The sequence below is a fragment of the Leishmania major genome, chromosome 31 (assembly GCF_000002725.2).
Source record: "Leishmania major strain Friedlin complete genome, chromosome 31".
NCBI classification, from domain to species: Eukaryota; Euglenozoa; class Kinetoplastea; order Trypanosomatida; family Trypanosomatidae; genus Leishmania; species Leishmania major.
The window spans coordinates 1,223,458-1,234,170 of record NC_007272.2 but is presented as its reverse complement, the minus strand read 5'-3'; the positions used below and the strand labels follow the sequence as shown (position 1 = coordinate 1,234,170).

The 10,713-nt window shown below is 58.6% G+C and overlaps 6 protein-coding genes across 6 annotated transcripts; all 6 read left to right on the top strand.

The window, feature by feature from the left end:
* Window positions 1-49: 49 nt before the first annotated feature.
* LMJF_31_2520 (conserved hypothetical protein) lies at window positions 50-2,593 on the top strand (the record flags this gene model as incomplete). Its single annotated transcript, XM_001685187.1, has 1 exon — window positions 50-2,593. The coding sequence occupies one exon, from the start codon at window positions 50-52 to the stop codon at window positions 2,591-2,593; it is 2,544 nt and encodes an 847-aa protein (XP_001685239.1).
* A 1,897-nt stretch (window positions 2,594-4,490) lies between these two features.
* Window positions 4,491-5,039, top strand: LMJF_31_2510 (ferredoxin, 2fe-2s-like protein; the record flags this gene model as incomplete). The annotated part of the gene is made up of 1 exon (XM_001685186.1): window positions 4,491-5,039. The coding sequence occupies one exon, from the start codon at window positions 4,491-4,493 to the stop codon at window positions 5,037-5,039; it is 549 nt and encodes a 182-aa protein (XP_001685238.1).
* An 849-nt stretch (window positions 5,040-5,888) lies between these two features.
* LMJF_31_2500 (ferredoxin, 2fe-2s-like protein) lies at window positions 5,889-6,314 on the top strand (the record flags this gene model as incomplete). Its single annotated transcript, XM_001685185.1, has 1 exon — window positions 5,889-6,314. One exon carries the CDS (start codon window positions 5,889-5,891, stop codon window positions 6,312-6,314), a length of 426 nt encoding a protein of 141 aa, XP_001685237.1.
* A 772-nt stretch (window positions 6,315-7,086) lies between these two features.
* Window positions 7,087-7,524, top strand: LMJF_31_2490 (ferredoxin, 2fe-2s-like protein; the record flags this gene model as incomplete). Its single annotated transcript, XM_001685184.1, has 1 exon — window positions 7,087-7,524. One exon carries the CDS (start codon window positions 7,087-7,089, stop codon window positions 7,522-7,524), a length of 438 nt encoding a protein of 145 aa, XP_001685236.1.
* A 694-nt stretch (window positions 7,525-8,218) lies between these two features.
* On the top strand, window positions 8,219-8,701 carry LMJF_31_2480 (ferredoxin 2fe-2s-like protein; the record flags this gene model as incomplete). The annotated part of the gene is made up of 1 exon (XM_001685183.1): window positions 8,219-8,701. The coding sequence occupies one exon, from the start codon at window positions 8,219-8,221 to the stop codon at window positions 8,699-8,701; it is 483 nt and encodes a 160-aa protein (XP_001685235.1).
* A 195-nt stretch (window positions 8,702-8,896) lies between these two features.
* LMJF_31_2470 (uridine kinase-like protein) lies at window positions 8,897-9,811 on the top strand (the record flags this gene model as incomplete). Its single annotated transcript, XM_001685182.1, has 1 exon — window positions 8,897-9,811. The coding sequence occupies one exon, from the start codon at window positions 8,897-8,899 to the stop codon at window positions 9,809-9,811; it is 915 nt and encodes a 304-aa protein (XP_001685234.1).
* Between the last annotated feature and the right edge of the window lie 902 nt (window positions 9,812-10,713).

Below are 10,713 nucleotides of genomic sequence, written 5' to 3'. Positions count from 1 at the left end.
ACGTGCGCGTTGACACGACGACAAGCATCAAGCCGCACCTAGACGTGCGATGTGGCCTGCGCTACGTAGGGCGGCCTTATGGGGCTTATGGCTTGCCCTTGCAGTCCTTTGCAGCAGCAGCGGCTGGGTCAGCAGAGCCAGCATTGTGAACTGCACCGTCACCTCAGTGACGCGAAGTCAGCTGGCTGTCTTGCCGCATGAGCACTGGGCCCAGTACCAAACCATATGCGGCTCACCCAACGCGACCCAAACCTGGACTGACACATCCTTAATGAGGTTTTTCTTCCCGCCCCTCTCGCGTGCCGGTACGAGTGCTGCTTTCTACGCCTGGAACGGCATCTCCTGGTATGTGAGCGACATGGGTTTTCTGTCCCCTACGCCGTATGGCATGTGCAAAAGCTTTTGCCAGAAAAGAATCTACGCGACGCTGCAGGGCAACTACGCCTTCTCTGACAACGTTTCACTGCTGCACGACGGCGGAGGTGACTGGCCCATGATTTCCTTCTACGCAGCGCCCTTTGCGTTCAGCGGCGGATCTCCCTCCCAAGTCAGCATCGTTACACAGGATACCATAGCGGACGGAGCCGTTAGATCTGCAGCTGGTGAGCACACGCCTGATAGCAGTGAAAGCATTCGAAACTCAGGATTCGACGGGGGGTACACAACTCTTGAGTACTGCAACGTGCCGATTCTTGGAGCAACAGGCTCTGCACAGACGCAGCTGACGGCACAGGTGGTGGTGTACGCTAACGGCACCATCATTATGCGGTACGCCTCGCTGCCACGCACCAGCACGCTGCCCAAGTACATGCCGAGCACGGGGCTCATCTACTCGAAGACGTTGCGCACGGTGGTGCCGACGCCGACGACGGCGAACGGCATTGTCGCGTACCGCTTCGACCCCGTGTTTGACGGATGTGCCGCACATGGCGATGCCTCGGTGTGCACGGCGGACACGGAGAGCGACTGCGTGTGGTGCTCCTCCACGTCCGCGTGCTGTGCGAGCACGGTGGCGTCGGCGGTGTGCCCACGCGGGCAGTGGACAGCGCCGGCAAGCAGCACGGCTGCCTTCGCGCCGCAGAAATTCTACGACGTCACTGTAGACTTCGACACCCCCTTCGTGTCAATGTCGAGCTACAACTACTCGTACACGCTAGAGCACGGCTACTTTCCGCTACATCTGGAGCACTTTGAGCGCAACATCCCACTGTTCCAGACGCCATCGCAATCAATCATGAAGTGCATCCCTGGTGCTTCGTGCCCCACGCAAGCCGACACACACCCTTGCGGCCTTTACCATAGCATGTGCATGAACGGCAACTACACACTCTCTATCTTGGCACTGGAGTCGTCGTTGAGATTTGCAAAAGGCGGACTTTGGACTGTAAAGGCACTACCCGAGCGGGCCCGCGGCGAGCAGCTCTGCGAGGAGGAAGGCGGCTGCGCGACAGGCCTGGTAGGCCAGCTGACAGGGGCTGCCGTAGACTCTTACTCTTCCACGCCGCTCTTCTCTGTGCAGCTGTACGCCGACGCCAACGGCGTAATTGACATCACGATCGACTGTGTACGCTGCGCGCAAGGTGACCCGATGCTTACGTACCCTCCAATGCGCGTTGGACTTGTCCGCTATGGTGTGGACGACGCATCATCGGTCATGATCCCGCAAGGCCTCCTGCGCAGTGGGCTGCACGTCCGCTTCGTGCCGAGGTCGAGCTGCAAAGACTGCGGATTGAACGGCTGGTGCGACGAGTCCTCGGGCACGTGCCAGTGTCAGCCGGGGTACCACGGCCGCAGCTGCGTGGCGTGCCCTGCGTGCTGGACGGGCAGCGAGTGCGACGACGGGATCAACGGCAGTGGGTCGTGCCTGTGCAACGGAGGTGCGTGCGAGGCAGCGTGCGTCAACGCGAGCAGTGGGAGCGTGCCGCCGAGGAGCTGCGCCGGGTGCGATGCTGTTGGTGGGCGGTGCAACTGCGGCGTGTGCGAATGTCGGGATGGGTGGAGCGGCGCGGGCTGCAGCAAGGCTCCTGCTGACGCGTGCCGCGCGTACTCGTTGGACGGGTGCAAGGTGTGCGGGCAGCACGAGGGGTGCGTGTTCTGCCATGACTCGACGTGCTTCAATCCTGCGCTGAGTGGGACGCGTGACGGGTACACGTGCTCGCACAGCACCCCCGCCGCCGACACGCAGGCGTGCGTGACCTACGGCAGCCTTGGCTTGCATCCACCCTTGTACAAGGGCTTTGACTTCATCGCGATCATCTGCTTAGCCTTCGCGGCACCCGTTGTCTTTTCGCTGCTCGTTTTAGTCGTCGCCGTTCGCCGCAACCGTCGAGTTCCGAATCCGATGGATGTGTTTTCGGTGACAGGGGTGCCGGAGTTTCGCAATCTGCAGACTGAGCGGGAGGTAGTTCAGGCCGCCTTCGCACGGAAACGGGTGCAAGAGAGAGAGATGATGGGCATTCCGTTGAAGCAGATATCTCTTCGACGGCTGTTTAACCGTCGCGCAGCCGGTTTAATGAGCGGCCCTGCGCAGCAAGGGAGGCTCGTTGGTCAGCTCTTTCCGCATCCGCCGACTGAAGGGAGGAGGGGGTGGTAGAAGTCAAAAAATACACTTGTGATGCCTTCCAGCACAGGGGATAGATGTGCGGCTGATTTGTAAACGATGGCACTCTAGCTGGAAACGGGAGAGGGTGTTCTGCTTGGGTGCCTTTCTCTATCGCCCCATCCTTGATGAGCTGCGGTGGTGGCCGCGTCGCCTCTCAGTTTTCTTTCCTTGTTTTCCTCACAGAAGTCCCTGATGGCTGCTGAAGGGGGAGGGGGGCACCGCCGTGCGCGGTGTTGCGGTGTCAGTTGCCCCCGACTCGGTCTTATGAGGCCAGACAGTCCTTCACCCCCCCCTCCATCCCTCTGAGTGCAGAGCCACATCTGGCGGTGACTGCGTCCATCACCCACCATGTGATGAAGCCGTAGCGAGTCCTCGCTGCTGATGTGGGCGGCCAGGTCGCGGCGGGCGCTGCGTCGGGGCGTTTGCCGTAACGCATGTGCCTACGGCTGCTTCGCACCACGCGACGGGGCCTGTGGCAGGGCCGGTGGCAGCTGTGCGGGTAACTCCTGTTGCACGGCAGACAGTGTACGCGGTGCACAGGGTGGAGAAGAATTCGTTCTCAGCTTGTGTTGACGCTGCTGCTGCTGCTGCTGCTGCTGCACACTCTGCTTTTGCGTGCAGATTGGTCTGCACCATGCAGACGCTAGTTTACGACAGTTTTCGTCTTCTTTATGAAGAAAGTAATAGAGGGTACTTGTGAGTAAGTTTGAAGATGTAGTAAATGCCAGGTGTTCCTGGCGTGGTCGACGGCACACATTGTGCGTATGCTTGCGGCGTGTGTGTCTGTGTATGGCCTTTTTCTCCTCTCCCTTTGCTCTATCATTCCTCTTTATATCCTTCCACTGTGCCGCCGTTACCCCGTTGACGGATTGGTATATATGCATATGTGTGTGTGTGTGTGTGTGCGTACGTGTACTAAGTCTGCCGCGGCTGTCAGTTCTATGCTGAGGGGGTGGCACTGCTCACAAAATCCATTGCTGCTTTTCTACGTAGTTTCTTTCACTTTTTTTTCTTTGACGTATGCATGTAATCCTTTTCATGTGTGAGTTTTTAAATTATGTCGTCTTCTATTTATGATGTAGGCAGGGTAGAGTGGTGTGTGTGTGTGTGTGTATGTGTGGTGGGGAGAGGGGAGGGGGCAGCGACAGCTGTGGTGCTACCCCCTGCTGCTGTATTAGGCAAAGGCACCTTGCTTTGTTTTTCTGCCTGTAAGTGGGAGTGCTGTATCCTGTCGTGCGTGTGTGTCTCTCAGTGACGCGTAAAGGCCGCTCACAGAGCCTTTGGAACAGAGACGAGTGGAGGGGCGTTGGTCCTCTGCTTCCCCACGGTGATGCGAAGAGGTTTTGCATGCGCGTTGGGTTTGCGTGAAAAGGGAGGAGAAAAGAAGGGAGGTAGTGGGTGGCAGAGAGAGAGAGAGAGTCGTTGCTCTTGCACCCACCTAAGGCACAGCGAAGGATGCGCATACGGACTCTGCCTGTGTGTGTGTGTGCCGCGTCAAACGGTAGCGTTGAGAGTTTCCGTTGTGTTGCTCATCTCCATCCTCGCTGCGCGCGCACACACACACACACACAGAGAGAGAGAGAGCTTCTCGGGACTGTCTAGCGACCTCGTAACATCCTTGCTCAAGAAAACGGATGCTCGCCTATGAGGCGACGAAATAGGGCGAGGAGGACTCCTCCTCTCACTCATGTTGATCATCCGCGCCTCCCTGAGTCTCGTGGTTGTCACTTGTAGACCTCTACTCTCATCATCCGCTATGCTCATCCTTCGTTGTCACTGCAACTTTGACGTCAGCGGACGGCTCGTCGGCTCCCGTGCGAGGGCAACCCTTATTTTCTCTGCTTGATCATGTGGAGGTGCACATCTTTTCTTGTGGTTCTCCAGCTCCATGTTTGTCCGTCGCCGCGGTTGCTCCCTTGTGACCTTGCCACTGCCCAGAAGTCTCAGTGGTACGATGACGCCCATCAAGCTCTCCAGGTTATGCTGCGCCTCAGGGACTGGCCTCTCTCCTCCCTCCGTGTCTTCAGCGACGTCCCTCCGCTCCGAGACACCTGGCAAGGTTCTCGTGCGTATCCGCGACCGTGACGGAACCGCCTACGAGCGTATGTACAATGAGGGCGACAACTTGATGGAGGCAATCCGTGACGACACCACTCTGCCGGTGGAGGTGCCGGGGGCTTGCAACGGCACCTGCCAGTGCTCCACCTGCCATGTTCTCCTTCACTCTGCGGAGTGGCTAGGCAAGGTGGGAAGGCTGTTTGCCATCACGGATGCAGAGCAGGACTGCCTTGATAAGGCGTCTGGTGTATCGGATGCCTCACGGCTCAGCTGCCAGCTCACTTTGTCAGGGGAGCTCAATGGAATTGAAATCGACCTGCCAAAGAGCACGCTGGACGTGCGATGGCAGGCTGCCTATCGACGCTCCACCAAGAAGTGAGCGGATGAGCGAAGGAGTCGGCGGAGGACCAATGTGTGCATTGCTGATCCGTGCAGAGTTTGGTGGACGGGCGAATGCCGTGCAGCGCCCCTTGTTATGGAATCGGACTTGTTGGGCTGACCGCACCCTTGGGGAAGGGGTGTCTGCGCTTGACAAGCGACTCCCTACGCGCACGGAGCACGCCTCACTTATGGGCAACATACGCTCTCGCCGAGGGGACAACTGAGTGATGTCGTCTTGCCTCTGCGCGGCTGGCAAGTCGGCTCTCCGTTGCCGCCCTTTCCCGTGTCTTCCCTGCAGACATCCGGCCTTCATTATATCGCGCCGCTGAGCTGACAGGTGCGCGCACACACATATGCATACAGGCAGCTTAGCAGAGAGATGCGGACGTCATCAACACAAGACCACGCAGCACCCTCGTCGTCGCCGACAGCATCTCCTCCCGACAACTGACAGTCCAACGCATCGTTGAGCGCCAGGCCCCTGACTTGCCGATCTCGTCTATCATCTTCCTCCCCTCCTCTCTCTTGCCCCCTTTCCTGTCGTTGTACACATCTTCCTTGTCGCCTCCTATCGCAGAGACGCTAGACGTGCACGCTACAGTGTCGGGACAGAGACGCACGCACGAGCGAGAGAGACGAACGGAGGAACGGAGGCGTCGGTCTGCCCATCCCCTTCCGTGTCGCATCCGAGAAAGGCGCACCCCAACACCGACTCTCACGGGTGTCGACTCTGGCCGACTTCGCTTCTTGCGTGTCGGCGTACTGCCCACCGCGGCTCTTCTGAACATCAGAGTGCTCATGTCGTCTTTCGCGTAATCACCCTTGCCTCGTGTCGCAGTGAACAAGGATGCACCGAAGGTTTATTCTTGGCCACGTACTCCCGCGCTGCATGCTGGCGTTGGCACCGCTCAGTGCTTCGCGTGCGCTCAGCAGCGCTCCAGGTAAAGTGGAGTTACGCGTCAAGAAGCGAGACGGCACGCACTGCCATGTGTATGTGCCGGTGGGCATCTCTCTCATGCACGCCCTCCGTGACGTCTCGAAGATGGATGTGGAGGGCACCTGCAACGGGGCAATGGTCTGCGCTACGTGTCACGTGAAACTCTCGGCGGCGTCCTTCAAAAAGATAGAAGGGCCCTCCGAGGTGGAAGAGGACGTTCTAGCCAGGGCTCTAGACGTGGAGGAGACGTCCCGGCTTGCGTGCCAGGTAGACCTGACCCCTGAGTTGGATGGCTTGGAGGTGGAGCTGCCGTCGCAGGAGACGGACCGCTCCTAGAGGGGCGAAGTGGCCGCAACGTGTGTGCATCTAATGCAGCGAAAGCGGCCGCAGCGCTCAGTCTGCAGTTCAGCGCGGAGTATGTCGTCTGGACGAGCAGCGTTTCTCTTTGGTGTGCACAGCATCAATACTGTGGCGGATGCGTTTGTTGTGTCTGGTGCCCTTCACAGACTTGTGATTCTCCTCTCTAAGTTTCAGCGTGGTGCTCCGCCGGCACAGCGAGGGTGTTGTTGACGTCGAACACCGATGAGACGGTCTTCTGAGCACTGACTGTGCACTGACTAGCATGGAGCACCACCGTCGCCGAACGGAGAGCACATCTTGATCATCAACGTGTGCGAAGCAATGGCATCACGCATACACAGCAGCTCGGTCCACGTGACGACAATGCGTTGGTCAGCAGCAACACTGGTAAAGTGACAGTTGCGCTTGTGTGTGTCGTTCTACTCAGAGTCTCTGCCAAAATGCGAAGAAGGTACCGGACCTCAGCAGAAGCATTCAGCTTCCATCGCCTACGCCTTTGGATACTGCGTCGGCTTGCATTCACCCCTCTTTGCCATTCACTGTTGCCTCTTTTATCTCGCTGTTTCTTCTCCATTCCGTCCTGTGTGCGATCACTGCGCGAGAAGGACGGCGCACCCAAGTTTTTCGCGGAGGAGCTGGCGTGCCGCGTTATAGCGGCTAGGCTACCCAAACCGCGTGAGATCGGTGCACGTTGCGTGCACCCACCACCCCCGTTCTGCGGTTGAGGCGATCATTGATCCCTATTACAATGAGGAATCATTCTCTGCTGCTCGCCACGGGCGTCTTGCTGAGGCCACCTATGGCCCTTGCCGGCGCTCTTTACACCTCCCGTGTCCTGTACAGCATACCTGGTAAAGTGAAGGTCTGTGCCAGGACACGGGATGGCACTCCGTGCGACTTCGAGGCGCCAGTCGGCATGTCTCTGATGCATGCGATTCGCGACGTGGCGAGGCTGGAGATGGATGGGGCCTGCGATGGCTGCGCGCAGTGCTCGACCTGTCACGTGTATCTCTCCGAGGCATGCTTCAAGAAGCTTGGGAAGCCGTCCGAGCAGGAACAAGACGTCCTCGACAAAGCACTCGACCTCCAGGACACCTCCCGGCTCGCGTGCCAAATCACCCTCACCCCGGCGATGGACGGCTTGGAGGTGGTGCTTCCAAAGAATGTTACGAACCTGCTGATGTGATGGGTGAGCGGCGGCATGGGGTGGGGTGGGGCGGGGTCTATCGTGAAGGCTTGTCTAGCTGCTAAGGATACATCCAGTGCTCTCGCGCATGTCCTTCTCCTCGCCTCCACCCTCTCTCTATCCTTGCGTTGCCGGAGAGCTTTCCTTTATAATCGTCCACACTGTCGCGGTATCACTCGCGGTGTTTCAACACGGACTGCAGCGCCCAGCGATGCACACCCAAACAGCAGTGCATCTCGATTTATGATGAGGAAGCACTTACACATGCGCTCTCAATCCCGTGCGGAGACGGGGGTGGGAAGTGCACGCTTCTCATGATGTTCCTTTGGTGTGGCCTATGCATTTCGTTGCTCGCCCGACTCGGTTCGCGAGGCGATCGGGAACCTCACAGGGCAAAGGAGTGTGTTGTACCGCGAGGAACGACAAAAAAAATGATCGAGCCAAGCCCCGCACACGTCACCTTCTACTGTTCACTCCATCTCCCTGTGTCGCTCTGTATCGCTTCAAGGATGCAATCCACGAAGGCCGCGCCCTTTACCGCCCTCGTCTATCTGCGCCGGTGTTTTGCAGGGGGCTGCACCACACTGTGCAGCCACCGCATTCGGCAAAGCCACACCCACACACGACCATACAGTGTCGACGCGGCTGACATCAGCGGCGTTCTATCACGACGCTCTGCACGCACACACTCTGAATGCACCGTCTCGCGCTACCCAGGGTCGTGCTTTGTGCACGTCACCCCGCCGCATCAGCGCCCCTCACAACCTCTTCAGGTGCGTCCCTCCGCTGGTGCTCCTCGCCACCTCCTTCTCTGTCACCGTCGACCACCCCTGGCAAGGTGAAGGTTCACATCAAGAGCGAGACAGAGGGGACGGAGAAGACGGTTGAGGCTGCACTGGGGCTCACCTTGATGGAGGTGATCCGTGATGTAGCCAAGATGGACATGGAAGCGGCGTGCGACGGGACCTGCGCGTGCAGCACCTGCCATGTCATCTTCACGGCGGCGTCCTACCAGAAGCTCCTCGACGCACCAAGTGAGGATGAGATGGACATGCTGGACCTGGCACCGAAGGTCACCAAGACATCGAGGCTGTCATGTCAGGTAAAGATCGCGCCTGAGCTGGACGACATATCCGTGACGATACCCAACGAGATGGAGAACCAAATGGGATACTGAAGCTCCTTTTCCAGTGACAGACGGGACTCGTGTGTGTGTGTGTGTGTGTGTGTGTGGTCGCGTGCCCCTTCGGCCGTCGCCCAGCTACTTGCTCACACGTGGTACTGAACTCTGGGGGAAAGGGACAAGAAGTCGGCTGTGGTGAATGATAGGTGCGTCTTCCCACATGCAAGCGGATTCTTCGCCTTGTGCTTCATGCGATCTCCTTCCGTGTCATCGCAAAGGAGTGCAGCCGTCTCCGAAAGCAGCTGTCATCATCTCTATCACGTGCAGGGGGACGTGAGAAGCCTTGTCGTCACAACTCCATGGCGTTCTGCCATGATCCAGCCTCCGTTCCTTCCGCAGCATATGTGCAGATCTCTCGAGAGTACATACAAACACGCATCGCTGCTTTTCACAGGTGGTGACAGCCATGGTGTGTGCCGTGCTCGCCAGCTCCTGCGCCTCGGGCTCCGACAAGTCGTCGCTGAGCGAGCGCATCGTATCGGGGCTCATCCGGGGGACCGCGGCCCCAACCGCTCCGGCATCTTCTGCGAAGAGCTCTACCACAGGGACGAGTCCAACGTCCCTGAGGGTGAGCACCCCTCAACCGACTACAGTCACCCAAAGTCGCTCGAGCAAGAGCTGCGGGCGACGCACGTTTTCGAGCTGAGGGCGGGCAAGAGGGTGCAGGTGCCCCCGTACGACTATGTGCGCCACGCCCGCTCTGGCAACACGGTCACAACGACGCCGACGCGCATCATCATGGTCGAGGGCATTCTCCTCTTCACAAACGCGGAGCTGTGTAAAGCGATGGACTGTCTCATCTTCGTGGGTACACCACTTGACATCTGCCTGATCCGGCGCGCTGAGCGCGACGCAAAGGAGCGCGGCCACACCTTCAAGGCTGCCATTGAGCAGTACGCGACGACTGTGCGTCGCGTGCACTGCGCGTACGCTGAGCTATCCAAGGTACACGTCGACATCAGCGCACCTTGTTGGAAGAACAGCGGCGTGGCGTTCGGGGTTTTGAGGGTCAAGCAGAGCCATGTCCTCCCCCTCCCACACCATAGAAAAAATGTGATGCGGTGCCACAGGAGTGCCGAATTCGATTGTGCGCTCGGGCTGTGAACCCTATTCGTTGAACCCGCCAATGAATACGCACATGCGGGAAGTGCTCTCCACCTCGCTATGCTTTCTGCTCTTGTGTCTCTTGTCGATGGACTGCCCCTTTCTTTTTGCGAGTGTCGACACAGAAACACACCAGCGCCCCTGCCTGCATGGCGGTAAAGCTGACTTCTTCCATGTGACGACTAGTGAGCATGGGAGCACGTCGCTGCGGACCGTCTTTCCGTGTCGGCACGGCACTTGACCGATAGCAGGTGAGAGCATGTTCGGCTGCGCACGCCGTGTGCTCAATCGAAAAATTTGAGGCGCTGTTGCGTCTTTCGTTCCCCGCACGAAGAAACGAGGGTTATGTCTACTGAACTAGTAAGGCCACACTCGGGCGACACCGATATAGCGGCACTCGGTGTCAAAGGTGGCGAGGAGTGAGTGGGACCTCCACCTTGCCGGTCGTCTCACGTATCGCTGGCTTACTGTGGGCTCGTTCTTCATGCACCTCCCTATCTTTCCTTCACGACGTCCACCAACGCATTGCAGCGGACACGCGCATACATCCCCATGAAGACGCTGAGCGTCCCCGTGTGCCACGGCATCTGCATTAATTCGCATCGGGCGTGATGTGATGCACGAAAGCGCCCCCAGCCCCGTATCCCCTCTATTCAAACGGTTTCAGTGGTTTGCCATACACCTACGCGAGACACGACGCGGCGGCTCACCGTACATGGCTTGTCGCTAGGATCGGCTCGCTGTGTATGTGTGTATGCACCTGCCACAGCCGCGCCTGCCGCGTGCTCGCCGGCCTTTTCATGCGTGGCGCTGGGTCGGCTCTTTCTTCACCAACACACACAAACACACACACACGCATATATATGTATATATACAGTACCTGCGCATGCCCAACACAGGCA